The 19633-nt window shown below is 38.2% G+C and overlaps 4 protein-coding genes across 4 annotated transcripts; all 4 read right to left on the minus strand.

Annotated features, from left to right (window-relative positions):
• Positions 1 to 427: 427 nt before the first annotated feature.
• LOC111792767 (lignin-forming anionic peroxidase-like) lies at positions 428 to 1663 on the minus strand. Its single transcript, XM_023674349.2, has 3 exons — positions 1196 to 1663; positions 944 to 1109; positions 428 to 855 (listed from the first exon to the last, which is right to left on the minus strand). Exons 1-3 carry the CDS (start codon positions 1595 to 1597, stop codon positions 470 to 472), a joined length of 954 nt encoding a protein of 317 aa, XP_023530117.2. The 5' UTR covers positions 1598 to 1663; the 3' UTR covers positions 428 to 469.
• A 3491-nt stretch (positions 1664 to 5154) lies between these two features.
• LOC147792818 (uncharacterized) lies at positions 5155 to 6561 on the minus strand. Its single transcript, XM_087123390.1, has 2 exons — positions 5556 to 6561; positions 5155 to 5235 (listed from the first exon to the last, which is right to left on the minus strand). Exons 1-2 carry the CDS (start codon positions 6499 to 6501, stop codon positions 5201 to 5203), a joined length of 981 nt encoding a protein of 326 aa, XP_086979516.1. The 5' UTR covers positions 6502 to 6561; the 3' UTR covers positions 5155 to 5200.
• Positions 6562 to 8040: 1479 nt separating this feature from the next.
• LOC111792769 (methyl jasmonate esterase 1) lies at positions 8041 to 9808 on the minus strand. Its single transcript, XM_023674351.2, has 3 exons — positions 9309 to 9808; positions 8954 to 9079; positions 8041 to 8425 (listed from the first exon to the last, which is right to left on the minus strand). Exons 1-3 carry the CDS (start codon positions 9747 to 9749, stop codon positions 8120 to 8122), a joined length of 873 nt encoding a protein of 290 aa, XP_023530119.2. The 5' UTR covers positions 9750 to 9808; the 3' UTR covers positions 8041 to 8119.
• A 6477-nt stretch (positions 9809 to 16285) lies between these two features.
• LOC111792763 (protein LATERAL BRANCHING OXIDOREDUCTASE 1) lies at positions 16286 to 18555 on the minus strand. Its single transcript, XM_023674342.2, has 3 exons — positions 17920 to 18555; positions 17399 to 17732; positions 16286 to 16875 (listed from the first exon to the last, which is right to left on the minus strand). The coding sequence occupies exons 1-3, from the start codon at positions 18381 to 18383 to the stop codon at positions 16615 to 16617; spliced, it is 1059 nt and encodes a 352-aa protein (XP_023530110.2). The 5' UTR covers positions 18384 to 18555; the 3' UTR covers positions 16286 to 16614.
• Positions 18556 to 19633: the final 1078 nt, after the last annotated feature.

A 19633-nucleotide genomic window follows, 5' to 3' on the forward strand; every position in this document is an offset into this window, starting at 1 on the left:
GAAAAAAAATCGAGGTTGTCAACAAAGTCGTGAAAATTTCGATAACCCTCAGAATTTTTGGATTCCGCACGATCACGACTTCTGTGGGTCGCCAAGCCTTCAGCCATGGTCCACACGACCGAGAAACTTGCAAGGAAGAAAACGAAGACAGAAAGGAAAGAAAAATCGAGAGAGAGGGAGAAAACCGAAGTTTTCCAGTGGGGGAAACCCAAACTCTGGCGACTTCGAAAACGTCCGCCCTAACAACTACACCGACCAACCAATGCTTATAAAATTTACTGCGAGAGACAAGAATATGTTTCTTACGATTGAAATCATAATTAAGAACGTTATTACACTTGAAAGAATGACACGAGACTAGATAAAATGTGAAATAGAATACAATGGGAAATAATTATAATGAAGATTGAAATTACATAACAAATGAATAACAAAGGAATAAATTCTTTTTTGAGATAGAAGTTATTAATTAGTTGACTGCACCACAAATATTTCTTATTTGCCCTTCCAAACCAGTGAGAGGTTCAATGTCTCCCATTTTAATCATTGCAGTTGCAAAGTCAGATTTGAATGCGGTTGGATTCCTACTGTACTCTGTCACAATACTGTCAGTCGATCCTCCGTTAAAGAGTACTTGATCTGTTTCAAGCAGTCCCTTCCTTTGTATAAGATTCTTGAAGTAGTTATTGTCAAAAGAATTTGGTGTGACTAAATCAAGTGGTGCTAATTTTTCGTCCCCTCCAGATGTGGGGCAAGTTCTACGACGAGTGCTAGCAAATCCCGTGTCAATATTAGTTTGGTTATGTATCCTGTTGCGGAAAAGAAAGCATTGAGCTTGTCCTATGGTGTGAGAACCTGCGATAGAGTTAGAATATATATTTTTAATAAATATAGTATTTACTAAAAAAAAAATTACAAATACAAATATACGAGATTTAGTTACCTGAAAGTGCTACCATATCTCTTGCACTAAGTCCTTTGTTTGAGAAAATTGAGATAAGTCTATCGAGGCTTTCTTGAAAGTGTGGAAGCTCGCTTTCGGCTAGAGTTTTGCTTGCAGTAGTAGAATCTCTTCTCCCGAGCTTTACCGTCCAAGATGGACCACCGACCTGCATTTTGATATAAATAGTATTACAAAAATGTCACCATATAATTAGAATCAACTTGGATGCGTAATTAGAAAAAAAATACTTACCGAAAAAGAAGCATCTCTTGCGGCCACAGCAAGAATATCTGCACAAGATACAACACCAGGACATGACTTCTCAACTTCAGTCTTAGCTTTGTGTATCACTCCATATCCTCTTGCAGAGTTTCTATTAGGCGCTGCGTTTTGTTCGCCTGTCATAGAGGGTGTATCATCGAGCAATATGGATGCATCACAACCTTGAACGAAGCAGTCATGAAAATGGAGGCGAATGAGAGAGGCGGCCATTCGACGCTCTTGAGAAACTGCTTGCCTAATAACCGTTCTAATAGTAGTGAGGGCAGTAGGACAAGTTTGATCGTAGAAAGTAGAGGAAAGTTGGGCGTCACAAGCTATCCCCAAAAGCAAGAGCAGCAACCACACGAAAGCAACTACTCGGGGCAACGCCATTTGTAATCGGGAGAGAAGAAAGAGTTTGATTTTGAGATATTAAAAAGAAAAGGATGGAAGAAAGGTGATTTTGAGAGATGAAGATGGGAAGGGTGTTATTTATACACTTGAGAACAGAAAGGAATGAGTCGCCATACCTAAGCATGCAAAGCTGTTTTAAATTTATTGAAAAGGTCAACTTTGGATAATAAGAAATTGTCAAACAAAAAGGCGGCGGTCAACTTTATAGCAATGTGTGAAGCTTCATGGAATGTTATGTCATTTAATATGTAATTATTGCGAACTTACTGGAAAATCACAACTCTTACTTTCTTTACTGCATCATAGATTTCTACCATTAACCTAATTTTTAATAAGAAATTTAAAAGCTTTATTTGGTAAGATCATCTTTGAAAATACTTTTTAGCCGTCAAAATGACAATGACATTTTGAAAATATTTTGGTCTTTAAAATTCAGGCTTAACCTTTACTGCGCTCTAAACTATTGTATAGGTGCTAAGAATGAGAAATAGAAATAGAATTGGGATCGAAAGTATGATCTTCATTCAGGTTTACACGTCTAAATAGGATACAAACTATCAACTAATACCTAAAAATAGAAAAAATATATATCTAACTAAATCTGGTAAATAAATAAAATATACGGTTAATCAAATCTATACTAACAACTCCCTAAATATCTGAGATATATTCTAACTAATTATCACCGCAAAATATCCTCTTAATACTCTCCCTCAAGTTGGAGAGTGTATGTCGATCACACCCAACTTGTCCTTCAAAAAGTCAAATTGCTGTCTTCCCAAAGCTTTAGTAAAAACATCTGCCAATTGCATTTTGGTCGAAACATAACACGGTTTGATGATTCCAGCTTGTAACTTTTCTCGAACTATATGACAATCTATTTCAATGTGTTTCGTACGTTCATGAAAAACTGGATTGGCTGCTATATGTAATGCTGCTTGATTATCACAATATAATAATGCTGGTTCGGACAGTGGAACATTCAAGTCTTGAAGAATGTATCTTAACCAAGTTAACTCTAAACAAGTATTTGCCATAGCTCGATACTCGGCTTCTGCTGATGATCTGGACACATTAGTCTGCTTTTTAGACTTCCAAGAAATAATTGAATTTCCGAGGAAAATGCAGAACCCAGAAATAGATCGTCTGGAAGTTCGACAACCACCCCAGTCAGAATCGCAATATGCCTGTAATCTTAAATTATTTTCAGATGGCAGTAGAAGTCCTTGACCAGGAGTGCCTGTGATGTACCTCAGAACTCGAAGAGCTGCCTCCCAATGTGGTTTTCTTGGTTCATGCATAAATTGGCTAAGCATACGAACTGAATAAGCTATGTCAGGCCTAGTGACGGTCAAATATATTAATCTGCCAATCAACCGTCTGTATTTACTTGGATCATTCAACTTCTCTCCTTCAGTTAAAGAAAGTTTCAGATTTTGCTCCATAGAAAATTTGTCTGGACGTGCTCCTGTAAGACCTGTGTCTTGAAGGATGTCTAGAGCATACTTCCTTTGAGACATAAAAATTCCTTTTCTAGATCGAGAAAATTCAATGCCTAGAAAATATTTCAAATTTCCTAAATCTTTGATAAGAAATTTCTGGAGTAAACTAGTCTTGAGATATTGAATTTCTTCGAGATCATTGCCTGTCAACAGAATATCATCAACATAGATTAGAACTGCAGTGAAAGAAGTACCTTTACTCTTAGTAAACAAAGAGTAATCTGCTTTGGACTGAGTGTAGCCTGCATTTTGTATAGTTGTAGAAAATATGGAGAACCAATTGCGAGAAGCCTGTTTTAATCCATAAAGAGATTTATGGAGCCGACATACTGTATTCTCCCCCTGTCGGTGAAGACCTGGTGGTAAAGACATATAAACTTCCTCGTCTAGATTACCATGGAGAAAGGCATTTTGAACATCCAACTGATGGGTGAACCATTTTCGAGCAACAGCAACAGTGAGTAAGCAACGAAGTGTAGTAAGTTTCGCTGTAGGGGAAAATGTTTCTGTGTAATCAATACCTTCAACCTGAGTGTATCCCTTTGCTACTAGTCGAGCTTTATAACGTTCAACAGAACCATCAGAGTTGTATTTAATTTTGTACACCCAACGACAACCAATAGCTTTATGACCAAGTGGTAGAGGAACAAGAGACCATGTATGATTACGTTCCAAAGCTGCAATTTCATCATTCATAGCCTGCTGCCATAACGGGTCGCCAACTGCCTCGTCATAGGTTTTAGGTTCTGTCTGGGATGTAATAAGAGCTAGAAAAGCACGTTGAGTAGGAGAAAAACGAGAGAATGAAAGGTAATGATGAAGGGGATACCTGGTGCCAGTGCCGGGACTTGAGCTAGAGGTTAAATGATTGGCTCCAGAAGACATCTCATAATCCTTATGCCAAGCTGGAGGCTGTTTAGTACGTGTAGAACGTCGAAGTGGAGCTGATGTATCAGGTGGGATAGGATTGGAATTAGTGGGCGAATCTGGAGAAGGTGGAGGAGACGACGGAGTAGTAGGTGAAGGGATAGGAGGTGAAGGAGGAGTAGGAGGTGAAGGAATAGACGGTGGAGGATGGATGTTTGAGTAGGATGGATCATGAAGTGGTACAACAGGAGTCGAAGGAGCTAATGTCGAAGTTTGTGAAGCTGATGAAAAAGGAAAATCATCTTCACAAAATTTGACATCACGGCTGATAAAGAATTTGTGAGATTGCATGTCATACAACTTGTAACCTTTATGACCACAAGGATATCCTACGAAAACACAAGGAGTTGCCCTAGGTTCAAATTTTTGCTTAGGATGTACTATAGTTGCATAACATTTACAACCAAAAACTTTAAGATGATGAAATGTAGGTGGTCGTTTGTAGAGTGCTTCAAAGGGTGTCTTGTTAGATAATAATGGTGATGGCGTTCTATTTATAAGATAAACAGCCGTTAAAATGCACTCTCCCCAAAAATTAAGTGGAACCTGTGACTGAAAAAGAAGAGACCTAGCTACATTTAGGATATGGCGATGCTTGCGTTCTACGACTCCATTTTGTTGTGGAGTATAGACACAAGTGCGCTGAAATTCAATACCACAAGAAGTAAAGAATGGTTGCAAAGATAGGAACTCAGTCCCATTGTCTGATCGAACTATCTTGATAGTAGTATGAAATTGAGTTTGAACGAATTTAACAGAGTTCATTAACAAATGATGTACTTCTGACTTATGTTGCATTAAAAAAACCCAAGTACATCGAGTAAAATCATCAACAATAGTGAGAAAAAAACGCAAACCAGAATGGGTAGGAATTTTATGTGGTCCCCAAACATCACAATGTATCAGATCAAAAGCAGAATGGGTTGTTATTGAACTTCTTGGGAAAGACAACCTAGTTTGTTTTGCTAACGGGCAGATACTACAATTATGAGAATAACTCGCATTATTAAGATGCAATTGATCAGCTAGAAATTTAAAACGAGAAAAGGAAGGATGACCTAGGCGTAAATGCCACAAATCAGATGACTGAGATACTTGATGAGCTGAAGATTTGATTGGAGATGGAGAAATATGATAGAGACCTCCAAATTGTTTACCCGAGCCAATCATCTTCCCCGTAGCCAAGTCCTGCATAACACAAGAATCAGGATAGAAGGTGACATAACATTTCAAGTTATTGGTAAGTTTGCTGATCGACATTAGGTTTAAATTGAATGAAGACACACATAAAACGTTGTTTAATTGAAGGTTAGGGCTAAGGAAAATATTGCCAGTATGTGACACACGTGATGTCTCTCCATTAGGCAAATTTATTGTAGACATGATGGCAGCCTTTGGTTCAGTCATAACAGAAGATTTTGATACTATATGATCCGTAGCTCCACTATCGAGAATCCATGAATTAGAACTCGCAGAGTTAATAGATAATGTAGATATGGGAAACAAACCTGCAACATTGATGTGATTGTCAGAATTACCAGAAGGGTGATGATTGATTGCAGATAAGGCTTGTGCTATCTGTCGTAATTGCTCAGAAGAAAAATTTGGAATGGAATTAGGTGACTGTTCTTCTGTATTCAACTGTGAAACATCGGCCATATTTGCAGATGATCGATATCCACGGTTATTGTGTTGATTGTCTTGTCTTGTCCTTCCAGAATTATTTTTCTGTCCACACCGATCTTCTGTATGGCCCCTTCTATCACAAAACTTACAGTGAAACTTAAGAATTCGACACTCATTAATTGTATGACCACTTTTATTGCAGTGTTCACACAATTTGTCCTTGGCGAATTTTGAATATATTGTTTTCTTTTGCACTGCTAATGCAATCGAGATTTTCTCAGTAGGTTCGAAAGTTACCTGACGCTGCATCTCTTCTTGTACAAGTAATGAATAGGCTTGCCTCACATTAGGTAATGGAGACATCATCAATATGTTAGATCTCACCGTTTTATAAGACTGATTGAGCCCCATGAGCAATTGCATCAACTTGTCTTCTTCGCGTTGATCAATATGTATTTGACGTTGATTACAGGTAAATGGTGTGCGGTACGCTTCCAGTTCATCCCAGAGTGCTTTGAGCTTGGTGAAATATGTTGACAGTGCCATGGTTCCTTGTGACATCGTTGCTATCGAGTTTTGTATTTGAAAAATTGCTGGAGCATTCTTTTGTGAGAATTGATCGTGAAGATCAACCCACACTTGATGAGCTGTCTTGGCGTGAATAATGCCTTTAGCGATATCTGCTTCAACGGAATGAGTTAACCAAGATATTATCATACTGTTGCACTGATTCCAGAGTTCGAATTCGGTTGAATTTGCATCTTGGGACGGTTCCTCAATTGTGCCATCAATGAAGCCAATTTTCTTCTTGGCAATAAGAGCATGCATAACTGATTTACTCTAGGATTGATAATTTGCTCCATTTAATTTGATTGGAACAAGTGAATATCCTGGCTGATCAGAGTGATGAATATAGTACGGATGTGTTAAATCAACATCCGAAATTTTGAAGCTGGATTTGGCTAATTCCGCCATAAAGAAAATTTTGATATTTAAGAACACCAAGATCGGTGCTCTGATACCATGTTAAGAATGAGAAATAGAAATAGAATTGGGATCGAAAGTATGATCTTCATTCAGGTTTACCACGTTTAAATAGGATACAAACTATCAACTAATACCTAAAAATAGAAAAAATATATATCTAACTAAATCGGGTAAATAAATAAAATATACGGTTAATCAAATCAATACTAACAACTCCCTAAATATCTAAGATATATTCTAACTAATTATCACGGCAAAATATCCTCTTAATAATAGGTCTTGAAGTTCCAATTGCTTCCTCATTAATCGTCCAACCAAGACTAGCTTACAGGTTCACTTGTTTCTACACCTAAAAAGGAGTCTATATCTTGAGCTAACTACCCATGTAGTCCCTAGTTCTTCTCAAGAATCGGTTTAACTGGATCATGGTGTCGATTCTGACCCGACTCTACACTTAATAGTAACTCAACTAGTTTCGTGGTAATGTAAGCAACTTAAATCATATTTAGACATTGTGGCGGTCTACCAGATTCTTAGAGGCATCTTGGCGATTTAGACTCCATTTCTCAATTTCAGGACGTTCGAGGTTAGTCCCTCGGCTAAACCAATCCCTGGTGCAGACAGGTCTAACCTTTAATCGCTCACGATCCTGAGGTGCGAGGTCAACTGGAACGCACCGACCTAGTTCTACATGTAAACAACACTAGATATGGTGCCCTAATCTTAACTATATTCTTGATGCATGCTCTACTAGGAAAATATATCTATCGATCGTCTTAATACGTAAAATGTGTCTACCCTTTCACAAATGTTTATTAAAAATATATTTTTATCACTCCTTAATGCATGAAAATGATAAGGTATAAATCATACACACAATCAAACAATCAACCGGAGCATAGATCAGAATATCCCTTCCTCCATCATACCACAAAGGAAGACATTAAATTAAACATGATTTTCAGAAGTTCAACTTTAAAAGAAAAAAATCCGATTTTTAATTTTTCGTCCGGGTGTTACAAAATAGTTCTTGAAATTGAGGAATTTTAACTCTAGGAACATAACAAGAGAAAGTTGGAGAATAGTCATTGCTCACACATTCATAGCCTAAGTAAGCTTTCTATCCTAACGAAGTGTCAATAAGCACAGCAGAATAACCGAGCTCTCGAGTTAGACCTTTGGAGGGTCGGTTCACTTGAATTAGCTACATTAGCCTTCTCCATCGACCTCTCGAAATAGAGCAAATATGTAGCCAATAGTTCCCAAGTTAGGTTGGCTATATGGTCGTACGAGAGTTTACTAGCTAAGCTCTCATGGATGAAGTCCACCTTTCTTTCTTTTATGTCGGAAAGTTACTAATATTTCTTCCATTTCATATCATTAGGGTTATAATTGCAAACTTTATTATTGTGGATGTGATGAGAGGAAGAAAAGTGAGTCCATAACACATTATTAATAATTACATATCATATTTGGAAGAAGAAGCAAAGTCTTGAGCGATGGTGGTGAGTTGTTGGGCAAGTTGAAGGGGCTTGGAAGCCATGACCATGTGATCTGATCCTTTAACCTCGGCCTCACGATCGGGCTTGTTGAATGTGAGCATTGCCCACACCATGATCTTGGATGTCATCTCGTCCTTCTCTGATATGATGAAAGCCCTTTTCACCGACCCGTATTTCTCTCTTGTCAGCCTCAATTCCTTCATCGACTCCAAGATGCCGAACATCGCTTGGGGCCTCACCAGTGTTGTTGCCAATGCCACATCCTATAATATATACAAACATACGTACCCACGTAAATGCCTCGTACTAATAGACATGTATTCCTTACTTATAAACCCATGATCAACCTCTTAATTACCCGACGTGGGACTCATGTCTCAACAATTTTCTCCTTGAACAAAGTACACCATAGAGCCTTCTTTGAGGCATGTGGAGCCCTCGAATAGCCTCCCCTTAATCGAGGCTCGACTCTTTTTTTAAAGCTCTCGAACAAACTACACTATTTGTTCGACACTTGAATCTCTTTTGATTACACCTTCAAGACTCACAACTTATTTGTTCGACATTTGAGGATTTTATTAACATGGATACGTTAAGGACATAGCTCTGATACCATGTTAAGAATCACAACCTTCTACAATGATATGATATTGTCCACTTCGAGCATTAGCTCACATGGGTTTGTTTTTTTGTTTTCCCAAACGCGTCATATAATGGACATGTATTTCTTACTTGTAAACCCTCCTTTCGTCACTCGACTCAAGCATTAAGTCAAAGAAAGAACTACAAACCTCAGGTGGCGAGAGAGGGAAAAGCTTGGTTTCCAACTCTTCTTGGGAGAAGAGGAATAGGTTCGAATTAGAAGCTTTGGAATCCTCTTCGGAGTAGAAGCCTCGTAACGTTTCAAGTATTTTCATCTAACAAAAAAACAAACTTCATCACTTAAATAGAATCACATATACTCTCTACTCTCCACAGTGGTATGATATTGTCCACTTTGAGCATAAACTCTCATGGCTTTGCTCTCGGCTTCCCCAAAAAGTCTCATACCAATGGAGAGAGTATTTTTTGACATTCTCTAAATTAGCGAACGAGGAATTTCATCCTCCAACAAAAATTAGGATAAAATTGAGTTAGATTTCAAACCAGTTGCTGAATGGTAAAAGACCCCACGATGGGACCAGGCATGGCTGCAGTCACAAAAATGGCAACAGACACTTTCTCAGGGAACCTCTCCATGGCCATGGAGATGCCGAGCCCGCCGAGGCTATGGCCGACGAGAACAACCCTCTCATCTGAAGGCAACACTTCCATGAAGCTCAACAATGGCTCGAAGTACTCAGTAAGCGATGCCAACGACTCGGGCTGCGTCTGGTTGATCCCGGCAGCAGCCATGTCAAGTGCAGTCACTTTGTGGCCAGCCGTTTGCAAGAAGGTAATGACCTTATACCATGACCAAGCCCCGAGACATGCGCCATGAACGAGCACAAAGTGCGAATAGGTCAATTCAGATTGATCAGAACTCCGCGTTGGAGAGGAGAACGAAACCAAAATGAGAACCAAAAACGGTAGCAAAAGCTTGTGCATTCTTAGCTATGTTTTTTATTCTCTGTGCTCCTAGCTGCCATGTTCATATGTTTGTTATCCGCTCCATATTTAATTCAAGGGACAATACTTAATAGAAGTTATAGCCACACACAAAAAAAAAAAAAAAAAAAAAAAAAAAAAAAAAAAAAAAAAAAAAAAAAACTACAGCCGTTAGTTTATATTTGTTTTTCTTGGTTTTTTTTATTATTTAATTTTTGTAAATATGTTTAAATTAAATATATAATTGGAAACTATACCTTAAAAACAATTATAATTATGATAATAATTTTATGTTTGATTTATGATATTAGGAGAGTGTATTTGGGGAAATTAATGGTGAATTTTGAGGTGGAGGAAGCTTAAAAACTCATCAACTAAGCCTTAATCATTGCTTAATCCAAGAAGGGAATTATGTTGGAGTAAGATAATGGGAACTTATTTTAATTACTCGTCCATAATCAAAAAAGTATTTGTGATTGTTCGAGAAGAAATGAAACAAAAGATACGGTAGAGCTAGGACAATTATTGTATGAGGTCTACTCAATGGTCGATGCAGAGGTGCATAATAGATCGATAGAAACATCATGAGCTGTCCCGTAATAAAACCCGTTGTTGCTGATACTTTCTTCTTGGGTCCTTCTTCCATAACCCGAGCTTGGAGAAGGAAGAGATAAGAGGGCCCTATGAAGAATGTGGTCAGAAATCCATAATAGAGTCCGACCACAACCTCCGAATTGATTATCTTCATGCACAAGGATACTAGATTACCTAGTATAAAAGATTTTAAAATCATCACAAACCTCCCTTTTTCTTTTCTATTGCAATTTTTGGAGAAACAGATAGACTAGAAACCGTCTTTTTATTCTTTTTTTAAATTTTATTAAATTCAAGAATTGAGTTGGAGATCGAATCATTGACTTTGAATCGTAATTAATTTCTCATAACTAAATTATGTATGAATTGGTTGCATGGAGTTTAATTTTTTTCAGTTTGAGAGATAGTGCAAATCATTAACCCGACTTTTATAAAATAGATTAATTAATGAGGTTTGGTAGAGGCGTGATGACATAGAGGTGATATCATATATGTAGTTCTAACGAAAGTCTTAAATGTCGATATTAGATGAAAATGTCGAGGTCCCAATTTTACGAACATGTCAATAGATATAATGTCGATGTTTATGAATATTTCTAAAAAATAATATATAAATATGAAAAGAGATAAGCTTAAATTTCTTACTATTAGTCGTATTTTTTGTTATATTTCATCAATTCTTAATAATATAACAGAAAGATATTGAACTCGTAGACATAGAAATTTGGAAAGAAATTTAAAACTTAGGGTCAAAACTTTGTTGACAGACTATAATTTTCAAATTGGGTTTTATAAGGTCACTTGGGTATAATTTGAATTTATCGTTTTACCTCAATTAGGGAGGTTCATTTTCCTGTCATGTACCACTCCATTCAAATCTCTGTTTAAACTTGGAACCATTTGATACGTTTAGGCAAGTTAAGCTCATTTATATATTATAATCTGATGTCGTGGGTTCACATAGGTTGAATCGAACATTGAGAGACAGATTTAGAGCCAGTCGGAGAATACATTTTCTTACGGCTTTAGCTCAGCTTCTCAGCTGATCCAACTTGAGTCTGAAATGGTCGAACCATTTTCTAACATGTTTTGACTTTTCAGGGGCAGTTCTCAATACTTGGAAGGTGTTTAAGGTTAGTATGGCTATTGTTTAACTAATTTAAAATTATTTGGAGTTAAGTTTAGATCATTTTATGCAAATTATGTGAGTCAATTTTCATACTATAATTCTAAGTTACGACGGTGGGACTCCTAAGGTATAATTACATTTCAAAAAACTCCTAGCCTAAAGAGAGCATAGTGACTTTGATTTAGGCCAACTAGGTAAGTGGCTCTATTGTCGACTTGGTTGGACGAATTGTATGATGTATGATGACACGTGCTTCATCGCCCCTACATGTGTCATAATTATGATTGATATGTTGTGTTATGCTATGTTATTTTTTAAGCTATGTTATAGAATCATGTTTATGATATCGATAATCTATGATGCATAAACCTCTATACACCCCCACCATGTATGCTATGCTAAGTAAGAAAGATTCGACCGAAATTATGTAAGCATGATTCATATGCTCGTTATGTTATAAATGAATGAAGGTTTGACTTGCATCATAAAATTATGTCATGATTTTAAGCTATGGGAATCTCATGCTTTTTTATGTGACATATGCATTGGGATATTTTCCCGTTATGGTTAGTAGGGATGCGTACCTTATGAGATTTATGTACGGATGTATACCTTACAACATTTATGTTCGCTATGATGTTATGTGAGCTCTTTCCCTCTATGGTGTCTGGTAGCATCCGTGCACACTAACCTAACAAGCCAAACCTACGGAGTACGTATACGAGCTCGCCTGATAGGTCCATGTGCGCTATGCGGATCGTGTGTAGGGAAGTATTACACATCCAATCCTGTCTGGAGTGGAAATCATCTCAAGATCATGCTACAATTTTTTAAAAGATAGATCCCACCAGATTGCATGTGATTTCATTTCTCGACCCCAATGGTAAAATCACTTACTAGTATTTCTTAAAATACTCAAGCTACGTGCTACTCTTATTTTTCAAAAGAAGGTAAGGCACCCCATGTAGGATGACGGTGTCACTGTGAAGACCATGAAACCAACATTACATTAGGTTCATTAATGTTTATGTTACGGTAGGTACATTAATGTCTGTTTGGTAACCCTTATGTTAGATCAGGACTTGTTTTATTTTATTTAAATTCATGTCATTTACATTTCGCCTCTTTATTTCATGACAATGTTGTTTTAAAGTACGTATTATGAATGATAAGTCCATGACACCTTTTTATGAAATATTTTAAATGAATATTTTTCGCACGTATTAGTCATGTCATGTATGTAGTGGTGAACTTATTATTAATTAGAAAATAGAGTCGTTACATTTGATATCAAAGCGGTACCTCTCCCAGTAAGATGTGATTCAGGGACGAACCAAGGAAAAAGGTAGTTGGCATGTGACACCCGAGTAAATGAGAGGTACATGAATGAACTGATACCACGTCTAAATGAGAAGGATCGTGATAATAGGATAACTAAGAGATGCTTAAAAGAATTGAAAGTCATCACCTATACCAACAAAGTGCATCTTCTTTTTTCAACGGCTCAATCATATAAATTTCATGGTTAAGCATGTTTTACTTGAAGCAATTCTATATTGAGTTACCTCCTAAGAATTTTCTTGGAATGCATGTGAGTGAGGACAAAGCATGCTGGAAGAACTCATGTTGGTCTATAGAGATAGTTTTCACTCTTAAGAAGTGAGGACTAGGTAACGTGGCCATGTTGTAGAAGGTGCAAGAGAATGTTGGGGTCATTAAGCTCCGAATCTGAATTCTGAATCCTGGGCATGACTTGTTATGAATGGTGTCAGAGTTCTAAGCTTATAGGTTTTGTAGACTAGCTTACAAGGTAGACTCAGCATGTTTTCTAGCCCCACCACTGATGCACCGTCGCTCGTCATTGTCATGTATGTCTACGAAAGATTATAAATGGTTATGTTGAATATTATTGATGATTAATTGTGTTTATGTGATAAGGGTTGTAGACTTAGTATATCATGTGCATGTTATAGATTATGCCACCTAAAGGACGTGAAAAAGGTTAAAAAGGAGGATGACCCCCTATAGGGGGACGAGGCAAGGGTAGAAGAAGTCTGATTTGTGAGGGATCTGTGACCCGAACAAACGCAGCAGCACCACCCCCAGTGGCACCTGCGGCGGGACTAGACCCCACGACAACCCCTGATGTGGGAATCATTTCAAGTCATGATGTACCATGGTGGCCAATCAGCAGGTCAATTATGCGACATCAACGAGAGAGGCTAGGTACCTGCAAGACTTCAAGAGGTATGACCCTCCTATCTTTACCAAAACCTCGGAGGATCCGACGGTGACACAACTATGGTTGTCATGGCTGGAGACAATCTTCCAATTGATGAACTGTCTAGATGGCCATAAGTGTCATGCATGTCATTTATGTTGTATAAGGATGCAAAAATATGGTGGGTGTCTACCCGAGAGATCCTTAGCCCGAAAAATGTGTGTATCGTGGTCCCAATCCAAAGAGGTCTTTTGGGAGGAATAATACTCAGAGGCGACCCAACTCTGAAAACAACAAGAATTCACTTAACTGATGCCTAATGGATGGATGCTCTGTTATTGCCTACACTGAAATTAAAATAGATGACTGATATTACTTCGATATGATACCTTTCAATTCAGAGAGAAATGTTGAGGGAGTTTTCCCTCATGGAAAAAGATAAGGAGAGAGCTTGTGAGACTGAAGTTGTTTGCCCCTGAATTGGTTGACATAGAGTTTAAGTTGGCTTAGAAGTTAGTCCTAAGCCTAGACGATCCATCGTACCATCAAGGCCATAGCCCCTACCACCTATGTTGCCTTCGAGAGCAGCTAAGGCTATGGAAGGAGTTAGGGTCGAAGAACACTGAGGGCTGACAGCACCGATAATCACAGTAGGACAGAAATGGCGGTATGACCAGCTGGAACCGCATCGTCAACCATTAGTGCACCAACTGCAACAGGCCAACAATTACCATAGGGACTGAGGGCATGGTCAGCAGTTAGACCGACATGGGGTCTAAGGAGACGAGAGACCCTAGTGCGGCGAGTCCAGTAGGAAACATTGGGGATGGTGTCTGGTGTCAATTGTCAATCGTGCGGCATCGTGATCTTGACACGTTCATAACCAACCTTAAGGGGAACTCAAGCCCCATATTCATTTTCGACCGACTTTGTGGGTTCGTTGGACCTTATGCGAGGTTTTTCTTCGCTAACCGAACATCGCTCGTGCGGAATCCAAGCTTGTTCGGTCACACACGCTGCCTGCACATGCATGTTCAATAATTCGCGATACAACTGACTTACCTCTACACTAGGCCAAGTCATTCGACTCGACCTTGCCTCTACTCGAGGCCAAGTGCTCAAAGCAATATCGGATTTCATCTTGTCATCTTGGTTCCCAACCAACATGGTTCATATGTCTTGACGTCATCCCAAGTCACAGGTATTGTCGGCCATCGTAACACTCCGTCATGCTATGGAGAATGGGCCCACGTGTCTTTCATCTCATCGGGGACATCCCGAACATCCATCCATCTGGGCTCAATCGATGCATTGGCCCTCTCGTGCCCATATCATATCATTTATAGATACCGTACCCGATAGTGGGTGCAAAATTCAACCTCCGACATGCGGGCAGGGGCGCAATATCGACACACCTGTGACGCCTAATAATGTCCTAGAAATACTCATTTCAAAGGAAGCCATCCGAGACACTCGTCTCAAAACGCTCGCCCTCACTATGACACTCACATATTCCATAGGGCCCAGGGGTGGTGGACAGCTGACACATGGCTCCCTCTATAGTACATTTTGAAGCATTTCCAAACTAGTGGTGTAGACATGATTTATGTGAATGGACATATGGTGTCATGGATCGTCCGTCCGATGTCTAATTGACACCAAATTTGGCGAGCTTTCATATTTCATATGAACGGACTTGACTCCAAAACCTCATGCCCAAGTTTCCTTCAAAATCTCGACTTTCGAGGTTAAGGCCCAGGGCCCTACCCGACCCTTCAACAAGCCTATCTATGTCTACTCATTGTCCCTATCTTGCTTATGTCTTGTTTCCTCTTCAATGCACACATTATATAGTGTGTTGGATGATGCACCGTCCTTCTTGGTCGCATTATGGTATACTTCTATATTGGCCCTCGCGTTGCCGAATGGGTGCCTCTTGAGGTTCGCCACTTTGCTTGACTCATCGCGAGGTTCACAACCTACCCCCTTCATAGCACGAACTAAAGCATGCTTCAAGTGCGGCCAAAAGGATCACCTTGCTTGAACTGCCACTCCTAGGAAGGGAGAGTACGCCTATGCCAACAAGGACGACAAGAACTTCGTGAAAGATATCTTACCTGTTTTGGGGCATCTTGCCCTAACTTTGTCCTAACTTTACTTCAACTTTACTTGATTCAGGATCTACACATTCACATTCACATTCACAACTTTAATTCACAACTTTACAACTTTAATTCACAACTTTACAACTTTAATTCACAACTTTAATTCACAACTTTACAACTTTAATTCACAACTTTACAACTTTAATTCACAACTTTACTTGATTCAGGATCTACACACACATTCACTTATGTGTCCTTGCATGGGTTATCTGTTAGTCACCCATGGGTGAAGGATGGTGAAGTGCAATAGCAGGACAGACACCATTTCATAGTTAGCTTTTATGTATATATATATATATATTCAATGCGATTGAATGTAATTTATTGTCAAATAATGGCTATTAAATGTACTTTTAAATGAATTACGTAAAGCTATTGATTTAAATTTATGTGCAATTGAATGCCTAAAAATAAATTAGAAAATGACTTCATACCCAAAACACCAATTTATTAAACTCAGATTTCACTATCAATACAACTCAACAATCCAAACGGGCTAGCTTCCTAAATTCTGACTTCAAAACTCACCACCTCAAATACCAACTTACTAACCCCTCTCATAACCCAACTCGACGTCTCGAACGCCCCCCTAAATAGTTACAGAACGTCCCGAACGCCCCCCTAAATAACTATCATATATCTTCTTATTTATTGAATTTATTGGAAAGGATACACTGAACACACAAGGAAGTGATTTATTGGAAAGGATACACTGAACACACAAGGAAGTGGAAGACAAGAGAGAGCTTGAGGAACTCACACAGGCAGCCTAAAATGGTCAATTTGGACGTTTTCCACTTTTTGTTTCTGGAAATCACTGCGGTTTCTGGACGCAAAGAACTTCCCAAAGTTGTATTCTCTGTATTTTGGGGGATTTTGTTCATTCACAACCTCCTCCAATGGCTTCACCATTGTATGGTGCGCTGGAAAGAAGAAGAATGGAATGGAAAACCTTTCCTTCTCTGTATTCACCACCACCCTGTGCTCCACACTTTCGTATTTGTCATTGCTCCAAACCTGCACAGCACACACAACATGAACTCGGATCGATCGTACGACACTCATACGACATTCATCAGTGGCAAATATCTATATTCCATATTCTATTAACAATGTAAATGAAGTTCTATGCCTAAGAGTTCTAGTTATCCAATCACTGTTCTCTGTCATTAGCTTTTGGAGAGACCAGAGAAGTTTTATACCTAAGAGGTGTTGTACCCTAACGCCACAACCAAAATACTACATACAAATTGTTGTAGCGGACGCGGAAGTAAGTCAATTATACTCATACACCCACGAACAGAAATTAAACAAAGAAACAAAGATTTACGTGGTTCGGAGACAATAAATTCCCCTAAGAATAAGAACTAGATAAGCAATCTCCCTTGACACCTCCATCAATCCTCCTTCAGAAAACCAAGTTCCAGAACTCATTTCAACTTCTTAAAATCTTATGATTTTCAGATAACCATGGACGAAGAAATTCCATATATGTTTATATATGCAATGGCAAAATCTATGTCAATAGGTAGAAACATACTTGAACAATGTCACCAATGTTAACAATATATGCATTTGAGATTGGTTTGACAGGAATCCATTCTCCATCTGATTTTCTCCTCACTTGCAGCCCTCCAACACCATCTTGGGCAAGGATAGTCAAGGCACCAGCATCCTTGTGACGCCCAACGCCAAGCACAAGATCTGGAGATGAGCATGGAGGATAGCGATTCAATCTCACCATGCTCATTTGCTCATCTTGGAAATAACCCTTCAATCTATCCGCAATGGGCAATCCAAGACTCAAACAAATCAGCCCCAGTAGCTTATAAGCTAACAATTCCAACTCCTTTGCATACTCCTCACATGTTTCCCTGTTCATCAACAATACAACACGAAACGCAAGCTCATAGGAATTTATACAAACAGTTGGTGTTCGGTTCTCCAAACTCAATAGCAATTCCCTAAAGTAATCCAAACATGCAAGACAAAGAATAAAACAGGCGAAGAACTGGAATCTGTTCGGTATATATTTAATTCAAGACAAAGAATGATAAGTACCTAAATTCAGGGGGATATTGTGGCCACTGATTAGTCAAAACCCTCAAATTCGTGTCATCTGGCTCGTGCGAAGCCGGAACCAACGTCCGATCCTTAACCAAGAAATCAAACACCTCCTTCCAATCCCTAACGTTTTTCGTATTCTCACCATCATGGTACCCCATAGCGTTGGCTGCATCTCTCTTCACCTTCCTCTTCTCCTCTACTCCCTGGTCAAAAAACAACTTCGCTACTTTCTCCATTCTCGCAACCAACTCCATGGGAACTCCATGGTTGATGACCTGGAAGAAACCCCAGTTCTCGCAAGCAGAGGCTATGTCAGAAACAAGTTGTTCTACGCTACGAGAGTCGGAGATGGAGAGATCAATAGTGGGAACTTCGTCGATGGGGTCGACGGGTTCGAGCTTCGGGCGGTGCTGAATGGGTTGGATAAAGGAAGCATCAAAGGCCAAGGCCTCTCCCATGGCTGCGATTCGATGGATGCCTTGAATGAAGACTCGAGAAAGGAATTGTAAGGAGAGATCGCCATTATCACCGAGTTATAAGCAGTGAGGAGCAATGAATTTGGACGGATTTAGAGCTCCGGTCATTGTTGATGGAGCAGACGAATATTAGGCGTTGATCAAATTTGTCTTGTTGTACGGAAAAGTGAGGGTTTAAGGGAAACTCAGGATGCCTTAAAAACGTTATAAAATTCAAAAACAGGATATTATATTTATTTTAATTGAAAATAGATATTATATTTATTTAGGAAAAAACATTTTTTAATCCAAAACTTTTTTTAAATATCAATTTTTTATTTTTTATTTTGAAATTTGAACACTTTTAACCAACCCCATCATAAGTTTTTGATTAAAAAAGTTATCTAAAAACTATCCCCAACCAATTATAATTAAAAAAAATAAAACATGTGACAAATGGTAAACGTAAAACTAAATAATTGAAACTAATATTTTAAGGAGATTTCACTTTTTTTTTTTTGTTTAATAATAACAATTAATTAGAAATGGTAAACGTATACTTAACCAGTTTTTAAGTTAAATTTTAATGTTTGTTCATACCTATTTTGAAATTGTACTTTTTAATAAGGGTGTACATTTGACCCGACAACCTGAACCAACCCAACCCGAATTATAAGGGTTGGGTTGGGTTGGATTAGTATTTTGGGTAGGATTGGGTTCATTTTTCTGAACCTGAACTGAACGGTTCGATTTCGGGTTATAAAATCTTCGAGTTAACCCGAGCGAAATAAAAATATATAAAAAAAAAATTTTGTTTTAATTTCTTTGTTTTTTTTTTAATTTCTTTCTTGTTTATTTGTTTTTTTTTTTTTTTTTCTTAATTTCTTTGTTTGTTTATATTATTCTGTTATTTTATTTATTTTTTTTTATTTGTTTTGTTTATATTATTTATTTTATTGTTTTTATTTTTATTTCCTGGATTGTATTCTAAAAATTATAAATTATGAATAAATAAAACTAAAAAAATGACAACCCAACCTAAACCCAACCCGAAAGTAGAGGGTTGGGTTAAAAAAAATGACAACCCAACCCAAACCCAACCCGAAAAGTTTCGTTACCAATCCAACCAACTCTTCTAATTTTGGGTTGGGTAAAAAAAGTTACCAATCCAACCAACTCTAATTTTGGGTTGGGTAAAAAAAGTTACCAATCCAACCAACTCTAATTTTGGGTTGGATAAAAAAAAATCCCCA

This window comes from Cucurbita pepo, chromosome 4, assembly GCF_057944985.1.
Source record: "Cucurbita pepo subsp. pepo isolate OVF chromosome 4, ASM5794498v1, whole genome shotgun sequence".
Lineage (NCBI taxonomy): Eukaryota > Viridiplantae > Streptophyta > Magnoliopsida > Cucurbitales > Cucurbitaceae > Cucurbita > Cucurbita pepo.

What these genes read in the sequence shown, in the direction of transcription:
- LOC111792767 (XM_023674349.2), bottom strand. Translation starts at nt 1,597, where the DNA reads ATGGCGTTGCCCCGAGTAGTTGCTTTCGTGTGGTTGCTGCTCTTGCTT. An exon ending in CAAGAGATGCTTCTTTTTCG is followed by an intron (nt 1,110 to 1,195) that starts GTAAGTATTTTT and finishes ATCAAAATGCAG; the next exon opens with GTCGGTGGTCCATCTTGGAC. An exon ending in AGATATGGTAGCACTTTCAG is followed by an intron (nt 856 to 943) that starts GTAACTAAATCT and finishes ACTCTATCGCAG; the next exon opens with GTTCTCACACCATAGGACAA.
- LOC147792818 (XM_087123390.1), bottom strand. Translation starts at nt 6,501, where the DNA reads ATGCATGCTCTTATTGCCAAGAAGAAAATTGGCTTCATTGATGGCACA. An exon ending in CAATCACATCAATGTTGCAG is followed by an intron (nt 5,236 to 5,555) that starts GTTTGTTTCCCA and finishes TGTGTTATGCAG; the next exon opens with GACTTGGCTACGGGGAAGAT.
- LOC111792769 (XM_023674351.2), bottom strand. Translation starts at nt 9,749, where the DNA reads ATGCACAAGCTTTTGCTACCGTTTTTGGTTCTCATTTTGGTTTCGTTC. An exon ending in CTTTTACCATTCAGCAACTG is followed by an intron (nt 9,080 to 9,308) that starts GTTTGAAATCTA and finishes TTTTTTTGTTAG; the next exon opens with ATGAAAATACTTGAAACGTT. An exon ending in TCCCTCTCTCGCCACCTGAG is followed by an intron (nt 8,426 to 8,953) that starts GTTTGTAGTTCT and finishes TATATATTATAG; the next exon opens with GATGTGGCATTGGCAACAAC.
- LOC111792763 (XM_023674342.2), bottom strand. Translation starts at nt 18,383, where the DNA reads ATGGGAGAGGCCTTGGCCTTTGATGCTTCCTTTATCCAACCCATTCAG. An exon ending in CAATATCCCCCTGAATTTAG is followed by an intron (nt 17,733 to 17,919) that starts GTACTTATCATT and finishes GTTGATGAACAG; the next exon opens with GGAAACATGTGAGGAGTATG. An exon ending in ACATTGGTGACATTGTTCAA is followed by an intron (nt 16,876 to 17,398) that starts GTATGTTTCTAC and finishes TGTGCTGTGCAG; the next exon opens with GTTTGGAGCAATGACAAATA.